General features: G+C 48.7%; 1 protein-coding gene and 1 long non-coding RNA gene across 11 annotated transcripts in view; one reads left to right on the plus strand and one right to left on the minus strand.

The window, feature by feature from the left end:
* The window catches only part of TSPAN14 (tetraspanin 14), a 56571-nt gene that overhangs the window by 8677 nt on the left and 29428 nt on the right, over window positions 1-18466 (plus strand). The window contains exons 1-3 of one of the 10 annotated variants that reach the window (XM_055537748.1): window positions 5633-6399; window positions 7343-7475; window positions 17511-17608. In XM_055537748.1, the coding sequence (XP_055393723.1) occupies window positions 6367-6399; window positions 7343-7475; window positions 17511-17608 (264 nt within the window). In that variant the 5' untranslated portion in view covers window positions 5633-6366. Of the gene's footprint in view, window positions 1-5259; window positions 5412-5632; window positions 6400-6419; window positions 7476-7836; window positions 8254-8320; window positions 8740-10534; window positions 10741-17510; window positions 17609-18466 lie in introns of those variants that run through there. The other 9 variants (XM_055537766.1, XM_055537769.1, XM_055537770.1 and 6 more) reach the window with 9 other exon arrangements.
* LOC129621389 (uncharacterized) lies at window positions 3875-5304 on the minus strand. The gene is made up of 2 exons (XR_008699322.1): window positions 5185-5304; window positions 3875-4063 (listed from the first exon to the last, which is right to left on the minus strand). It is a non-coding gene; the product is annotated as an uncharacterized LOC129621389 (long non-coding RNA).

Genomic DNA, 18466 nt, shown 5'->3' on the forward strand with positions numbered 1-18466 from the left:
CAGTCTCATCACAGATGAAGTGGACCTGGCTACAGATGGTCCTCTGTATGGAATAACTTAGGTTTCCTTTCTGCCTTGGTCAGAATCCGCTCTTGGTCTTCCTAGGAAGACTTTCTATTTTGGGACCTGGGGAGGACTTGTGAGCAGGGAGCTCTATGAGTTGGTATGTCTGTCTTTATTTCAAAGACTGGCACCCCCTCACCCCACCCCCACCCTTTGCCACTTCTTGTTCTAGGGAACCGCCTGCAGAGAGCTACAAGCCAAATTTTTTGTGCTATAAACGAGGGGTTTTAAATGTCAGTTCAGTTTTAACTTTTTTCATTTTTAAAAATACATGTTTTATTTTTAAAATACATATTTATTTCAAAGATCTGATATGTAGTGAAAATTAATATTTCCACCCCTGGCTCCTTCACGTCTGCTCCCCTGGGGCCACATAACCATCACCAGGTGTTGGGTGCCTAGCGAAGCGTGTCTGTCCTCTTGTCTGTCCCCATGCCGTACACACCTAACGGTGTTCTGATTTCTACCCTCAAGTTTATCTCGGGATTGTTCGATTTCAGCACACGTAGTTCAGGCCATTCTTTCTAACAGTGGCATAGTATTCCTCTGTGTGGTCAATCATGGTTCACTTTATCAGCCTCCTATGGATGGACATTGAGGTTGCTCTCAGTGTTCGGCTGCTACAAGCCAAGCAGGAAGGAATGCCTTGCATGTACACGCTCCGAGGTCTGTTGTAGAGATGGCTAGGTGGGGCATCCAGGCTTGGGGTGCTTGACCAGAAAAGAAACATGCTGTTTTGATTCCAAGAGGGAGAATGAACATTTCTGAGTTTTCCTTATGGAAGGATCTTGTGTTTATGCCGTCATACCCTCGAGCTGGAGGGGCCGTGGTGCTGGCTCGTTCCCATGTGGTCTGAGCATTTCAGCTCAGGTCGTCCTGCCTCTGGAGCACCTGGTGTTTGTAGCCTTTGGCTGTGCCCCGTGGGCCGTGCAGCCTGTGCACCCAAAAGTGTGATTATAAGAGTGTGAAGAGGCAGGCAGAGCCAGGGAGGGTCTGGGGAGGCCAGGCGTGGGGAACTTCTCATACGTGGGCTTGAGTGACCCTAGGAGTTTGCAGGAATTGAGCCGGGTATGAAACCTGGAGTCTTGCAGAAACAAACAAGGAACTGGGGATCAGTTTTTAGAAGAAAAGATCCTCCTTGGGTTTCAGGGGTTGGTGTGAGGCCTCTTGTCCAGGTCTCACTAGACCATCCACCGCCCTGAGATCCCGCATCTCCTAGCTGCCCAGCAGCCTTGCCTGGCTTTGGGCAATTTCAGGCTGCTCTGGAGAAGACTGCCACCCTGTGATTTTAAAAGCCTGTCTAGAAGGCACCTGGTGTAAATAATAGATGAGTTTTTCTGTTTTGAGCAGGCAGCCTCCTTGAAGAGCAGATGCAGGGGGTGAGGACAGGTGAGGTTTTCTTACTGGGGTGGGTTTGAGGGTTCATGTCTACTGGGAATCCTTCTGGGGGTCCTGGGAGTGCTCTGGCAGTTTCTTCACCCCTGTGGCCACCGTGCGCCCCTGAAATGACCGTAATATTCCCCTGTCTGGCTCTGGCGACCTCATGCCTAGACAGGGCAGGGCAAGAAGGGAGGAGATTTTAGGACTGGCTGGCAGATAGCTCCCCTAAAAAGCAATGTGCTTGGTATGACCCTGCCCTGGTGAGTCTGAGGCCCACATCTCTGCCCTCTCTCTCCCACCATTGCCCTTACATGCCGCCCCGTGAGGAGTCCACAGCTTCCCATGCCCACAGCTCTATTGTATGGGGGCTGGAGCTTGGCGGCACACAAGTTTCTATTGTGGCCGGGTGGCAGCTAGGGCTGACCTGTGGGGCTGAGGAGGTGGGGCCTAGGGACTGACAGTGGAGCTATTCATGGGCTCTGCCCCATTTCCTGCTGCCTCCCATTGTGGACAATTTTGGGGGGAGGGGAGGGGAGGAGGAGAGGGGGTGGCCAGTGCAGCTATTGTTCCTGGCAGTGGGAGCCCATTATGCTTAATAGAAGTCCTTTGATGAACAGATCTTAGCCACTCCAGGGCCCCTCTCCTGTTCTCTGATGTTGCGTGAGCTGCCTAGCCCGACCCTGCCCTCTCTCAGCACTCCCCATCGCTGGAAGTCTGGAAGGATCCTGCCCTTTGGGTACTTCTGTCAAGACTCCCCTTCCTCCCTCTCAAGTCCCCAGGTTCTGCCTGGAACCTCCCTGGGTAAGAGCACTGAGCAACTGGGCAAGGAGTAAGGATGCCCAGCCACCTGCCCACTGCCTCTGGGAGTGGGTTTCTGCCTGAGCTCTCTCGGCCCAGCTGCATCCTTGGGTGGGGGCCAGGCGTGTGCCTGGGCAGCTGTCAGTCTTGAGGCCCCCACTTTCCTTTGTACTTCAGCGCCCCGTGTCCCTGGCCTCGCTAGAGTACTCAGCTGCAGAAAAGCCTGCTTGCTGGCCGGCCGGCCTGCAGCCTCCTCGCTGCCTGAGCCACAGCCATTTTTCTTTGTTCTGCCATCTCTGGGCTCTTGAATCTCAGGCAGGCGGTGGCAGGCTGGGCAGGCAGCAGGCAGCGGGCACACAGCACCAGCGGAAGCCCTTATGACATGAATCTTCCCACTGAGCCGATGCTATGCGGTCTGCTTGCTATACCGTCACTTCCCCCAGCTGTACCCCCGGCTCCCCAGTGGTGCTGAGGTTTCTCTTTGTTTAAAGAGGGTCTTGCCATCTTATTGGATCACAGTGCTGCTGGCTTGTACAGTGGGGACAGAGAAAGGGCTCGCCTGTTCATGCCACTGAAGATGTGTAAGAGAGGGAGAAGGACTGAATTCATGGATGCCTTTGGGAGCACCGTCCTTCTGGTCTTTGGCAGAAAAAGCCACTCCCAAGTGCAAAATGTGATCTTCCTTTACCTCCTGGTCCTTCTCCATGAAAGAGTCATGTCAGGACAAACTCTTAGCATTTAGTGGCAGGGTAGTTGAGAAAACAGTGATTTTTGTTTTTTGGGGGTTTTTTTCTCTTTTGAAGGGTCTCTATGGTTGTGGTATTCAGTATTCTTGCCTGGAAAATTCCACAGACAGAGGAGCCTGGTGGGGGCCGCAAGAGTTGGACATGACATAGCGTGCACGCGCCCCCCCCAACACACACACACACACACACACACGGCATGCGCCACCCACACCCCCCCCCCACACCCATCATCTCTGCCCCTTTGCATCTGAATGTCTCTCATCCTCAGTTTTTGGAGGGCAAATTGAGCTTCCTCCTGGGGAGTCTGATTTTACCCAGTGTGAGGTCACAGCCTAAGCTGAGGGTTACTCTTTCTGAAAGTGTGCCCACCCCAGCTCACAAATCTCCAACTTTCTTAACTGCAGTCTGTAATTGTCTCCCTGCCTTTGACATAGAGTTATTTGGTATGAGAACTCCTGAGCTCTCACTACTTTCTGTATTTATCATTTTATCTTTCCAAAACCCACCCATCTTGAGATCAGCCTGGCTGTCTTACCTGACTCGTATCAGCCAACCTCCTAAATTAGGAAGCAGGTCCCAGGCCTGGACAGGGTTGCCCCCTTGGAGTGCCCTTATTGCAGCAAATGTTGAACCAGACTCAGTAAAAAGAGCTAGGTTCGCTGTCATAAATGTTGAAACACAGATGCACCTTTTAGGGTTTTTTGTTTGTTGTTCTGTCACTAAGTTATGTCCAACTATTTTATGACCCTGTGGACTGTAGCCCACAGGGCTCCTCTGACCATGGAATTCTCCAGGCAAGAATACTGGAGTGGGTTGCCTTTTGCTTCTCCAGAGGATCTTCCCAAACCAGGAATCAACCCCTTGTCTCTTGCATTGGCAGGTGGATTCTTTACCACTGAGCCATCAGGGAAGCCCAGTTTTTAGGGTAGTTGGGCCCAAACGAGGGTGGGAAAAGCGTGATTGAGGCAGCATGCTGCTCCGGAAAAGCACAGGGAGGTAAGGCGAAGCGCTGGGTCCCAGCGGTGCCGCTGGCCTTCCGGGTGACCTTGGTCACTCATTTCCATGGGCGTAGGTCTCTGGAAGATGGAAAGGTTGCTCAGATGAACTTTGGTTGTTTTTGAGCTGGGACTTTTTGAGTTCTATGAAACTAAGTCCAAAATGCTTGTTCACTACACCGAGCCCCTCTCGCCACCTCTGGGTACGTTTTTGGGAGAAATGTCATTGGACGGGGTTAACGGGGCATCTCTTCCCGTGGTTTTTTCCCTCAGGTTCTTGAGGGCCTGGCAGTGGCGATGGTGGCCTCCCCAGATGCCTGTGGTTTTCACAGGGAAACCCACCCACCAGGGCCCAAGAGCACACAGCAGCCCTCAGGGGCTGAGTGTGACGTTGGCAACCCGCTCAGGCAGATGGACAGCCCTGCCTTGGGCAGTAGCACTCGCCCTTTTCTTGGACATACCACACTCCCTCTCTGGCAAACCTGGGAGGAGGCAATGAAGGCTGTTTTTTATGTCCTGCCAAAATGAGGCCGGGTTGTTAAAAGTAGAAATAAAACTTATAAGACGGAGATACCCTCTGTATTTAAATATCCTCTTTAGTTCTGGGAGGTGGGAGTGGGAGTTAGGGGAATAGGGGGTAGGAGGCTGAGGTTACATTTTGTCTCTATTTTGTTAAAAATTCCAGGAGGCAAAATGGGTTTCTGGCCCGTTATCTGCCTTTCCTCACCCAACCTCTACCCCCTGGGGGGCCTCCTGTGTCCCCTGGCTTTCCTGCCTTTGTCTGCTGGGCTGGGATCGGCCTCCTTGTCACAGCTCTGGCCTTTGTGCTTCCGCCCTGCCCTGCCTCACAGGAGGCCTGTGCTCTTGGAAGACATCCAAGGGGCAGGGAGCCCAGCTTTGATAAACATTTGGTTAGAGTAGCTTCCACAGCTGTGAAATGGGAATAAAAATAACCTGTGAGGATGCACTAAAATACCAAACAAATTCCACAGTTAAAGCATCCCTCCAAGAAAGCTGATGACATCCCTAGTTAAGATGGGTGAGCTTTCCCCTGTCACTTGCCCTAAAGGTCCTTTCACTCAGTTAGCGCTGTTGCTTTTCACTCAAGGCCTCTTACACCCTCACTGTTGAGGGTATTGCCCGCAGGCTTGTCAGTGGGCCAGGCTGGCAACACCTGGGAGCCTGTTGCCCTGCAGACTCACCCCACAGCAGCTGAGGCAAAATCTGCATTTAACAAGATTCCCGGGTGATTTGCATGCACTTTCAAGTTTGAGAGGCTGTGTCTCAGACACCTCCGTCCTGCCCTGCCCCACCTTCAAGACTGTTTTCTCTCTTTTGTGGTTTAGTTGTCTGCACCCTCCTTCCCTGCTTAAAGTTGCCTACTTTAAAGGGGCCTGGCTCCGTCTCTGGGACACGAAGATCGCAGCAGGTAGCCCTGGGCACTGGGGGTGTCTGGGAGGTGGGTCTGGGAACCATGGAAGCCGCCTGAGCTGGCAGCTGCGGGTGCCTCCTCCAAGCCTGTCAGCAAGGTCAACTCTGGGGCACCGGGCCGAGGAGGTAATTGGAGCCCTCCTTTGTGAAAGGGGGCTAAGAGCCTTCCTGGGCCATCTGGTGCCACTTGCCCCACCCCATCCGTCCCAGCTGGGCGACATGATCAGAATCAGGTTGTAAATGTTGTTTGCTTTTTGTAGACACATGAAGCATTCTATAAAAAGGTTTTTGGTATATGTTGAAGTTTAAATAAATAGTCCAGAAAACGGACTGTAAATTTATTTTTTGTAGTATTTTTTTTTTTAGTGGGAAAAATGTTTGAAATGATTTTCCTGATTTTGCTAAGATGGCCTGCCCTCCCCCTGCCTTCAGGTAGAGGTGGATGGAGGGCCTGTGGGGGTGAGTGTGGGGCCCCAAGCCTGGGGATGCCCCTGGCGGTCTGGAACTGTTTTAGGTACTAAGCTTCTAATCTCTTTGCAGATTTTTCTCAGCTGTTTTCATTCGAGTCCCATCACTGATTTGTGTTTTTTAAAAAAACATCTGCTTCTCCCTTCCCCTCCCTGCTTGTTCCTCTTCTCTTCTACATTTTCAGTGCATTTCATTTTACTTATTTTTCTCCAGCAGGCTTCACCTTTTATAGCTTGTTGGGAAAATTTGCTTTCTTCCCTCTGTGAGACTGACCCCAGGCTGTTTGCCTTGCTCAGAGGCCAGGAGCCAGGCTCTGCCCTGGCTTGGTGAGCCCTGTCCGCCCTGGGCAGGATTAGGGGGTGGCCCTCCAGCGCTGACTTCGGGAGTCAAGTGGGTTGGTTGGTTGGTTGTCTTAAAAAGTATATTGCAGTGAACTGTGCAATTTTGGATATAAGGATTTTGAACATCTTAGAGCCACAGTCTTTATGTCGTTCAGGCATGAAGAAATGGAAGAAAAGGTGTTTAATTCTAAGTTTTATATAGTTTGTGTTGCGGGGGGGAGGGTGGGATATCTCTGCGAAGAGAACATTTCCCACCCATATTAGACACTCAGGTCACATCCTCACACTGAGTTGGAGCAGCTCCCCTAAGGGCTGCCCAGGACTCAGTTATTGGAGCAGAATTTATTTCTGCCCGAGAGCAGGCCCACTCGTCACTCATTACGTCCGTGGCTGTTAGGAGCGTCCCATTCCCCAGCTGTGTTGGCCCTGCCAGGGCAGCCGGCCCGGTGGCGCCTTGGTGCCATCCACAGGGCCTGACCCAGAGCTCTGTTGAGACTCTTGGCTGCCACCATGCCGACTTGTAGTGGTTAAAGCTGCTGCTCTAGGGAACATTTCCTGACCAGCTTCCCGCCTCCTCCTTCCTTCCTGGGCCGCATCCTGCCCTCCTGCGCCTGCCTGACAGCATTTAGCAGAGGGAAGCGTGTCCTGAGCCCCTCCCATGAGGTGCAGGGCTCACTTGAGTTCTTGGTCTCCACAGCCCCACTCTAGGTGCCTGGCAACAGCAGCAGCAGCCAGGACGTGTAGAAACAGGTCCCGAGGTGTTCATCTCCCACAATAAAAGCCTTTCCTCCCAGGGACTCGCAGAGCGAGTTAGTACACTGATGGGTTGCTGGACTCTTGGCTTCATTCATTCATGGTGTGGCCTTGCCTCAAGCCATTTGTGGAGAAGCTCAGGGTGGACAGAAGACCCAGTCCTCTGGGTCCTGAAGTCCAGAGGTCCCAGCATGCAGGGTTCATAGGTTCTTGTCCATGTTGGAGATGTCGCCGTAAACTGGGCCCAGAAACCGCATCTTGTGCGCATCTGCTTCTGAATGCAGACATTTCATGTGCACATCGGGCTTTCAGAAACAGGCCTGCTGTGATCATCTGGGCTCAGGGCTCCCCGTCCACATTTAAACAGGTGGTTTCACGTTCAGCGGCAGAGGGAAGGCCCCTGGAGGCCAGGCCGGTGCCAGGCCTGTTTCCGCAGTCCTTTGAGAGGTGGAGCGGCAGCCGCTGCGGACGGCCCGGCCCTCACCTGTGTGGGCAGGCAGGTGAGGCATGAGTTGCCTGATGTGTCATTTTCAAGATCTCTCTGTGGGCCCCAGGATTGTCTGTTGCCCCAGTGTTTTCTTCTCTTCTTTTCTTTTTTTAAAGAAAAATGGCCACAACTTCTTACGTTTTACTTGAGGCGAGTTACTTTTGTAAACTCTCCCTTCATTTGTTTTGTTTGTTTTTTGATCATTCCTCAAGATAGGACTCAGGTTATGCATTTTCGCCAGGAACACCACGGAAATGACATGTCCTCGGTGCATCCTGGCAGGAGGGACAGCCGTTGGCTTGACTCATTGCTGGTGATGACTGTGGTGGTCACTTGGTTAAAGGTGATATCTGTAAGGTTTCTCCATTGCTGAGTTACTATCATGCTCTTTGTAATTAATAAGTGTTCTATGGGGAGATACTTTGAGACCATGTAAACATGCTGTCTCTAATCAAACTTTCGTTGACTAGTTTTAGAGCCTGTTATGGTCTAAAGGTCTTTGTGTGTTCCCCCATTCACATATTGAAATTCTGTCTGGTGCCTGGCTTGATGATGTTAGGACTTTGGGAGGAGCTTAGGTCATGGGGGTGGAGTCCTCAAGAACAGGATTGGTGCCCTTACAAGAGACCCCTCAGAGCTCCCTTGCTGCTCCACCATGTGAGGACACAGTGAAGAGGTGCCAGCTTTGAACCAGGATGAGGCTTGAACCCCCCTTTGTTGGTGTCTTAATCTTAGACTTCCTAGCCTTCAGAACTATGAGGAATAAACTTCTGTGCTTCAGAAGCTGCCTGGTCTGTCAGTTTGGTCCAGTCTGGTGTTTTGTTATAATAGCCAGAACAGACTTAACCCATTATCAGTTATTTCTGTCATACTAGAATTCCCCAACCTAGAATTCTATGGTTACTGAATGCTGATGATTTAATTACATAAATTTTTACATTTATCCTTCTGCTGTAAAGAACTTTCCCTTCTCTTCCATTTATATATTATTTATCCATTTATATGTATTAGAATGGAGTCATGGGTTCTTTATTCAGTGAGTTAAAATGCATTAATATTATTTATTTTGGTGCACACATAGTTCCAGATTGGGCCAGTGGGGGGAGTCCCTTCAAACTGTCTGCTGTGAAGGACAGCTCTTAAAAATGTGGCTTTCCAGGTCTGTCACATTCACTACTGAACGAGTCTCCATGTGCAGTTTGGAAAAAGCTCCTTGAGTGATTCCCCTGATCCCTGAATTTGGGATCAGCTGGGCCAGACCCGTCATTTTCAAGCATGTATGTCATAGAGCCTCCCCTTCCCCCTAGCCACTTGAAGAGAACTGCTCTGTACACCTCATGCTGGGTTTCTGGGTCAGAGTCTCTTTGTACAAAAGCTCCTGTAGCTTAAAAAGTAATAAAAATAGTAAGTTTGAAAATCGCTGGATTAGGTGACCTCCATTCGAGGCCCAGCATGTCTCCCACTGAGCCCTCGCCTCACTGCTTCCTCCTCTGCCCCACCTCCCTCCCTCCCTTGGCTTCTTTCCTGGTGTCAGCACTGAGGGAGACAGATATCTCCTCCCCAGATTAGCGAGGGGCCCCTTGGTGCTTCTCAGACTCAGCAGGTCTGGGGGTTGTGGGGTTTTGGTGGTGGAAGCTCATAATGCTGTGTTGGTTAAAAACAGAGTTTCAGACAGGAAGCCAAGCTCTTAGAATCCCAGGCCCATTGGAGAGCCCGGTGGGGCTCAGAGCTGGCAGCCCAGGTGTTCCTGGACTTCCACCTGGAGGCCTTCCCAGGTTGGGCAGTCAAGGGCCTGAGAGTCTCCGAACTCTGGGAACCTCCCTTCCCCCACACCTGTGTGGCAGGGCTTGTCACCCGGTGATCAGGGATGGTGCGGGGTGGGGGGTAGGGGGTTGAGGGGCCCAGCCTAACTCCCGGCTGAGTTTGTAGTGTTTTCCCATGGTGAAGAGGCAAACTTCTGGACTCCTGCGGTAGTTGCTGCCACCCTGTCCATTTTTGCATTGTTTGTGGCAGACCCTGGGTATGGAGAGTTGGTCCTAAGGGGTATGGGTTAGAGTAGGACTTAGACACTTCTGGCTCTGAGGGTGAGTTGGAACCGAGTGGGGAGCCTGTGGACTTGAGGCCCTCTTTCCCCTCTGAGTGATAGTGCCCCTAGGCTGAGGCATGATATGACATCCTTCCTGTGTGTGAGATTCCCTTGGGCAGTGAGGCAGCCTACTGGCCTGCCTTATGACCATCTCATTTACCTATTTCCCTTGAAAGTAGCCTGTCTCTTCCTAGACTTCTCCACTTCTCCCCTTGGGCCTCCCTGTTCCTTTGGCCTGTGAATGTTCCCCAGTACACAGTGGGCTCTGAGGACCTGGAGAGTCGAAGGCCTATGATGCGCTGTTAGGCCTATGGTGCACTGTTTGGAGGTGCAGCAGGGCCCCCAACTCTGTTGGGAATATGGCTGCCCTTCCTGGGGATTGGCCTGTGGGCAGATACAAGTACTGGGAGCCTCAAAGGTCAGGTGGAAAGGTTGAATCTTGGTCAATGGCCAGGTCTGGAGAATGAGGTAGGGAGGAGCCAGCAGAATAACTTGGTAGAGTTTTAGCTTGGGATATGGGTGGATAGTGTTGTCAGGTCAGCACAGTTCCACTGGGTTCTTTGCCTGGGGCTGTCACATGGCCCAAATCAAAGGGTTGGCAGGGCTATATTCATTTCTGGAGGATTTGGGGCAGAATTTAGTTCCTTGTTGTTTGTTTTAGTACTGAGGCCCTGTTTCCTTTGCTAACCATCAGCCAGGGTTCCCCTGAACTGCTGGAACTTCTCTCTGCTCTTTGCAGGTAGCTCCTCTGTCTTAGATCCAGCAACAATGCATTGCATCCTCATACTTGGAATATGACTACTTCTGCCCTCAGCTGGGAGAAAGCTCTGCTTTTAAGGGCTCATCTAATTACATTGGACCCACTCAGATAGTTTCCCTATTTTAAGTAAATTGATTATTCATCTTGATTACATCCGCAAAATCTCATTTGTCCTTTTATATGGTTATAAATTATACTTCCTGTTTTTCCTTTTTTTTTTACTTAGCTCAGTAAAAAGATGGCAACTAAAATATTTCTGAAGTCTTCCCAGAGATCTGTGGATTTAGTGAACACATCTAATTTTACTTTATCCTAAAACCCCACAAAAGTTAAGATAAAGGGAATTTTAAAAAAGGAATCACTCTACAAGGACATGGAGAATGGCAAAGGAAGCAAAAGCAAGAAAAAATGTTCAAATCAGGAATTAGATGGGTGAGTGACCCACTTTAAATGTAGGAGTTGGTGACACCATATTATTTTAGGGGGCTTGGAGGGGAGGAGCGTCAAAGCTGGCTGAATATAAGAACTGTTTGAAGGCAGTTCATGTGGTTAAACCCCTTTCTTGTCTCCATGGTGCTTGGTGACTGCATTTTCCCTTTAGCAGAACATTGGAGGTTCCTTGTGATGAAGGAAAAAACCAAGGGCCTGGGAGATTCCAGTTGTTCTTAGTAAAGCCTTGTATCCGGCTTGGCTTCTAGAACTCTGACAGCCAGCCCCTTACCTTCCAAGCAGGAGATTAACAGACCTCACTGAGGAACCTGACTGACCTAAAGATGCCGACAGCAGAGACTTTGTAGCAGGTGGGCCAGCCGGATCGCCCTGCGCAGAAACTCACCTATGTGCCCAGGGACTCAGTGCTTCTACTCAATTCTTAGGCATTTACTTTTAGTCATGAGGATTACTAATGATTGCTAATACCTGAAGAAAGCACCTAATGTGAAAGGAAGCAAAACAAATGGGGCAGGGGGAGGAACTTGAAATAAATATTCTACTTGGAGAATATTTTGAAAAAAATTAGACATTTTCTCAGAGAGATAAGAGAAGTACCCATGAAATAGGAGTAGGATACTATACAAAAGGAACATTTAGGAAACAAACAAAAAAATTAAAATTTTAAAAGAATAAGGGCAGAGCAAAAATATCAAACCATTAGAATAATTATAAATTTGAAAGAGTTTTCTGGAAAATAGACAAGAAAGATGAAGAAGAGATGGATAATAGAGCAGAAGAGGTAAGATGTTTAAAGAATCAGCTCAGGTTCCCATATCCATTAATAGGAGTGGCAGAGAAAAATGCAAGTGGGAAAATCACCCGGAAAAAAGTTTCCTAGAAGGATATAGGTTTCCATATCAGATGGACTCATCAAATGTTGAGCTGAGTGGATGAAGATAGGCCAGTACCTTGAAATGTCAGTGTGCTGGGAAGAAAAGAATGATCTTACAAGTTTACAGAGAGAAAGAAATAGGTTAAGTACAAAATCAGGAATCTGAGTGGTTTCAGACTTCCCATTACCCTGGAATGAAGATGATGTTAGGGCACTGCCTTTAGTGTTCTCAGTAGAAATGGCTCCCAACCTAGAATTCTATACACAGCCAAACTTTTATTCACAAATGAAGGTAAAGTAAAGATTTTTTCAGACATACAGGGTCTGAAAAATTTTCTTCTTGCCCTGAAGATTTCTTCCACAAAGATGAGCAAAGACTGGCTCTTTCATAGGCTGTATCCCAAATGAGGCCAAGGGAGTTCTTCTGGGCACCAGTCCAGATTAAAGTAGCTCAGAAGGTTCCAGGAGAAATTTCTTCTGGGAAAAGAACTAGAAATAGAACATCTGATGTGAGTGAACTTATTGAGAGGAGATTTGGACAACTGGCATTGAATTGGGGGTTGAATATTAATAAATTCATAGAAAATTAAACAGAAAAAAATGAGAATTATTGACTCTAGAGAACAAAAAGTCTAGGAAAAGTAATCATGGCTTACATGGCTCGCTGTGATGACTCACGGGGTCCTAATAATGTAGACTCTGAAAATTAGTGTCGCCGTGGGTATGATTGGAGTGGAGATATGGGAAAGGAGTGTGAGGGGAGTGGTTTGGGACAGGTGGCTTGTACAGGAGTAGAGTTACATTTTCGTCTTCAGGGCAGGAAGTGGTGAGGTAACACCTGACAATGAAAAACCAGGGAATAGTAATACAAGCATAGCATGTACTGAATTTTCTAAGACATTTGGAATGTTAACATCAAGACCAGCTAGAAGTTAAGGGAGCCCCTGGAAAGGGACTGGGGCCTTGGGGCCTAGGATCTGTTTTTGTTTTTGTTTTTGCTGAACACAGCATTTACAATCATTGATTCTTGCAGGGATATGTTCAGGAATAATTAAAAAAAAAAATGAAAATAGCAAATCTGGAACACGTGGCCTGTGATAAGGGCAAGTATTGTTTCACAGAGCTCAGATGTGTATGGGAGTATGTGTGTATTGGATTGATTGTTCAGTGTGATTCTTGTGTGTGCTAAGTTGCTTCAGCTGTGTTTGACTCTTTGCGACCCTGTGGACTGTAGCCCGACAGGCTCCTTTGTCCATGGGACTCTCCAGGCAGGACTCCTGAAGAGCTTCTTACTGGGGGCCATCGTAAAAAATTTGAAAGCCATTGTCAGTGGCTTCTCATCGCCAGTTCTCTTTGTACACTTGTGAATTGTCTAAGTATTTTACAGTTCAGCATGTGCTACCTTTTTAATTAAATAAAGCCGAGAGACGGAGGAGGCAACAATCTTACAAGTTAATATAATCCCAAAGTAGATGAGCCCTGTTTACAGTGGTTGCAGAGGTCATCACGCTTGTGAGGCCGGCACCCTCCACCAGCAGTGGCCTCAGTTTACATTTTAGTACAAAGGTGGTCATGGTAAGTGCACAATAGAAGCCTTTTTAGAAAATCACTTGTAAGCCTACCAACCCCCGAAGCCATTTTCATGGTTTTAGCTTCCATTTTGACCTTTAGCCACATGCTTACAAATTGTTTCATAATTGCAAGCTAGGATATTTAGATTTTGAATGCTTAACTCATATTCTCTTTTTCTTCTTTTGGTTTCTTTCCTTGAGGCAAACTCTTGAGTCATGAGTTTATTGGATTAAGGGTAGGACTTCTTTTTTTTTTAATGTCTCTAACTGTATTGCTTACCAAAGGGTAGTAACACTTTATTCCACTCCCAGCAAGCTATGAATGCAACAGCCTCACCATGGGACTGCCAGCAATAGCGGTGGTGATTTTGTTAAAATAAAAAGTGTAAAACAATATCTGTGAGTTGTCTTTAATTTCATTTCCAGTGACTTTGAGTAGTTTTCCATCTAGGAATTGTTTTGTTCTTCAGTTTTAGAATAATGCCCATATCCTTTGTCCATTGGTCTAACATCAGTCTTCTATTAAGTATGAATTTCTTTGTGTTGGAAATAGTATTTACCCTTTGTCATAATCACTACAGCTGCAGATAATTTATCATTTGTTTCCTTTTTAATTTTAATGTTACTTTTAATTGTTATATGGGAATTTAAAAGCATATCTGTTCTATATTGATAATTTTGTACTTCAGTTAGCTTAAATGTGAAGGATACCCTGTTCTTGAGTGTGTGTGTGTGTTTACTATTTAGAAAGACTTTAGTGTATTATTCAATTCCTCTCAGGTGGCTAACCAGCTATCTTAACACTGAAATAATTCTGACTTTCCCCCTTGTTTTAAGAAGTTGATGTTTGGACAAACCCAATGCCTCCTACTTGCCACGTAAAGGCTTTATTCTGTTATAATAACTTTTGGAGTTGAGACAGTTTGAGGACTTGGAATTAAATAATTGTTTTCTCTACAGAAAACACAACATAGCTTTTGGAGAGTTTTCAGTTGTGGTGGTCATTAGTAGCTGCGAAAATTTATCTTCTGTTAAGAAGCAGAATTTTTAGTCTGTGTATTTAGGGTAAATGCTTTTGGTGCTGACTGAATTCATTAGCTGGTAGAGAGCTGAGTTTCGCCTTCCTCTGATGTGACTCTACTTGGGTTAGCAACTATGGTGAGAAGTGAGGGACCATAGTCACTCTGGAGTCATTTTGGCTGGCTTCTGGGTTGGATCTGGTTCTAGTTACAGCACCACCATCCTCGTCACCTTCTGGGGTTCTTTGAAATGTGGGTAACACCTCAGGCTGGTGGGGGAGCACTCATCAGTCTTTTCTCCTTCCCTGAGGTTCTGAAGCTGCCAAGCCAGACCTCAGATGCTCATTGCCTTCATTCCGCCCCAAACCCAAGGCTCTGTGTTGGAGGATGTGGCTTAGGCTGGAGTCCAAACAGATCTCACTCTTACCTCCTTCCAGTTAAATTCAGAACTTGCCTATGTGGGGACCTGGATCTTCTGGTTGAAGCTCAGGACCTGCTTCTCTACCCACCCTGGTCCCAGGACAGAGCTGGTGGGTCAAGAGCAAGAGGCAGCTTTTCCTTGCTGCTCCTTTGATGGCGTGTGGGGCGGGGCCCCTCTCCCCACCCCCCAGTCAGGTTGAGCGCCTTCTCTCCCCATGGGGAGGAGTAAACAAGGGGGTGAAGAAAGACTAAACTGCACTGTTTCCATTCAACAGCTTCCTCTTCTGTGGGTTGGAATGGGGAAATAAGTGTCATTAAAACACCCTACCCCAAGACCTCATATGGTTATTTTGGTCCAACAAAAATGATGCAATGTTCAAGCAAGTGTTCTGGGGGTGAGTGGCAGGCATGTAAGGGGACATATCTGAGGGTGATACATCATCTCATGGATGATTAGGGTGTTTCTTTCTGATCATTCCCTAGCATGGATCTGGCTAGTATAGTTCTGAGTGTTTAAGTTACCATGGAGTGAAGGCTTGGGGTTTATATCATGGTTATTGAGATTCTCTGTGTGTGGGTTTGAACCCTGACATTTATAAAGGCAGAGTTATTTCCTGGTTGAGTCTTTGTGGGGTGAGACCCTGGGAGCCCAGTGGAAGAGAGGGAACAGGTGGTGAGAAAACCAGCCCCCTGCAGAGAACCCACACTCCAGAGCACTGGCTCCCTGCAGCGTGCATGACAAGGAGCTCGCTGTGGCCATTCCATGTTGTCCCCATGTACGTGGCCGGAGCAGAAGGAGATCAGGGATCTCCGGGTGGAGAGTCCGTGTCACTTCAGAGTCATCATTGTTCAGAGGCCCTGGGCTAGGGGGCAGGGATGAGGTCTGCCCTGCTATGGAAGGCATACAGGCCAGTGGTAATTAGGTGGTGTCTTTGTAGAGCCAAGATCCAGGAGAAGGAAGGGAGCCTGGCTTTGTTTACTGCTTCAGAGCTTTAAGGAGAGTTCTTTACTACGGTTAGGTTAAATAACTCTAAGGAGCACCCTTAGGATTCCTGAACTTCGGGGTATTGTGCCTGAGTAGCCCTCCCCAGTCTCTGGGGATCTTCGGGATCGGCCCCATTTTATTTGAGGCCCTCAGAGGCAGACGCTTGCTCAGGGTCAGGTCATGTGGCCGAAGGAAGGACTGTGTCCAAGAGTTCCTGTTCATCTCCTTGCAGCCATCCTGTGTGGCCCAGGCTGTGTTCAGGCCTTCTGTGTCCTTACCAGGAGTTGTGTTCATGTGTATTCTGGGAGGGAAGTGTTGTAGAGATGCCGCTCTGCTGGTGGGACGGGGAGGTGGGGATGGGCTGCTGGGTCACTGCCCCCTCCCTGGCTGGTTTCAGGCCAGGCAGGTTGGATACTCCCAGCTGGGCCTTGACCATACTCCCGTCCCTCTGGGAGGCAGGGGGCCAGTGGGCAGTGGTGTCCAGTCTCTGCCTGTTGGTTGGTTCTGCTCTGCGGGAAGGGTGGTGGAGCAGAGGGATGTGGTTTCGTGTGCCTGCCTGGCAGCACTTTCTCAGAACATTACAGACCAGGGGACAGGCCGCCAAGGCTGCCTCAGCAGGAAGGGATTCTGTGGTGGCTGCTCCGCGGCAAGGCGCAGAAGCTGGTCTCTTACTGGCAGCTGTGAGTGGATTGTCTCCCCCCTGCCAGAGTAGCCTTGTTTGTTTTTGCCCTAGGCCTTGGGTTACCTCTTGTTCCTCTCCTCACCCTGGGAAGTAGGGTGAGTTCGGGGCTAGGGGTGGGCATTTCCAGTGAGCCTCAGATCCCACCCGAGGGTCAGCTTAAGGCGCCTTCCCCAACATTCAGCCACTGTTGGGCAGCAGCGGATAGTGGAAGAGTTAAGGGTCCACCTGGGTTGCCATCGTGTTTCAAAAATGAACATAGTGAAGGTGGACCAGGCCTTCGGAGTGCACTCCTTCTGAGGGCACCTTCCTTTGTAGGCTTTGGACACAGATAAAGGAGAGTTGGCCCCACCCTTCACCCTGTGCAGTTCAGAATTCTATAATCTAAGCTTTACTGTAGCCCAAGGAAGCCAAAACAGTGGTCCTAGAGGGTGGGAGGTTAGGCAGGGGAAGGGGAGTGGGGTGAAGACTGGCTGCTGTGAGTTCGCAGGACCTCTCCACCCAGGCCAGGGTGCTCTGCCTTCCTTACCTCTTGAGGGCTGAGCTTGCGAGGTTGTCTCAGAGAATATTAGATGAACAAATGCGACTTCTCCTGACTGGCCACTGTTAGGTCATGCCCAGACTTGCTCTTCATCTCTTCTTCCCAAACTCAACTCTCACTAGTCGAGCCCTCATTTCTTCGTTTGGTTCCCTCAACTCTTGGTTGCTTAGCCCCAGGTAGCAGTGGGTGGAAAGAACGTGGATTGTGGGGACCACTGTCTCCACCCCCATGTTGCCTTGGTGTGGGTCCTGAACGCTGTGGTTTTTGTCTTGCTGTTGGGCAAGTCACATGACCTTTCTGAACTTGTTTCCCTGTTGTGAAGTGGGGGAATAAATACCCAATGAAGAGGTGATGACCTAAATGTTTGGGAAGTTCCCAGTAGAAGTCCACAAGACACTTTTTAGAAATTGCTATTCTCCATTCTTTCAAAAATTTTCCTCTTATTCTTTTGGCTGTGTATGAAAAGTTGACTTTGCTGATTTTTGTCTAACCTATAGCTGGCATTGATATTAAACCTATGTCTGGACTACTGAAAGAACACAGGACAATTTGGGAATTTAAGGAGTCTGTATCTTGCCTTTGCTCCTTCCTTGGGGAGCAGATTTTGGGGAGATGGTTTGAAAAATTGAACCTGCCATCTCATCACTCTTCCTCTCTCCACAGATCCTGCTTCTCAGAAGATGCACTATTATAGATATTCTAACGCCGAGGTCAGCTGCTGGTACAAGTACCTCCTCTTCAGCTACAACATCGTCTTCTGGGTGAGTGGCTGAGAGCGGCCGTGTTCTCTGTCCTTAATTAGTAAACCGTGCTTCTTCACGTACTTTGGGTTTACCTGGCCCCCCATGAGGTGGCAGTCACGGCTCTACCCTCAGGAAGCCAGTAACAAGTAAATTATAAGATAGACCATAAAGTGCTGTGATGGGGAAGGCCAAGTGCTTAAAGACCAGATTAAGGTGCCCTTCTTCAGCCTTGGGAGGTCAGGAATGCTTGGGGCTCTGACCCAGTTTCCCTCCACCCACACTCCAGGAATGCCCCAAGGAGACATCAACTGTAAGGTCCTTTGCACACACTGGACTGTGGGCCAGGCCCTGTCCTGGTTTCTAGGAGGTAAGGGTGGGCAAGGATAGTAAAGCCCTGCCCTTGTAATTCTGGGGTTCAACTGGAAGAGGTATTAGCTTAAGAGCCTCAGAGCAGGGAAGGAGAAGCCACTTGGCCAGGGTGCTTGGGAAGGACATTCAGAAGAGAAGGCTTGTGGGCAGAGACCTGAATATTAATGAATACACAGCCATGTGGGGTCTTGGGAAGAAAGCGCTGGCTAGGGAGAGCAGCAAAGGTCCTGAGGCAGGAATGAGCTTGGCATGTGCAAGAAACAAAAGGAATGCCATGTGGCTGGATCTGAGTGAGTACAGGGCATAGGGGACACAGGTTAGGACATGGGCACAAAGAAGCCAGGTCATGTGGGACTCAGTGGTTCCCAGTAAGTAGCTGGAATTACTTTCTGCTCCTTTTAATAATGCTTGGTAGGTTATAAGTTGGATGGTGTCATCTGATTTTGGAAAGATTCTGAAGAGTGAAGAGATGGATGGTGGTCCCAAGTTCTGAGATGAAATTTGGGG

This window comes from Bubalus kerabau, chromosome 1, assembly GCF_029407905.1.
Source record: "Bubalus kerabau isolate K-KA32 ecotype Philippines breed swamp buffalo chromosome 1, PCC_UOA_SB_1v2, whole genome shotgun sequence".
NCBI classification, from domain to species: domain Eukaryota; kingdom Metazoa; phylum Chordata; class Mammalia; order Artiodactyla; family Bovidae; genus Bubalus; species Bubalus kerabau.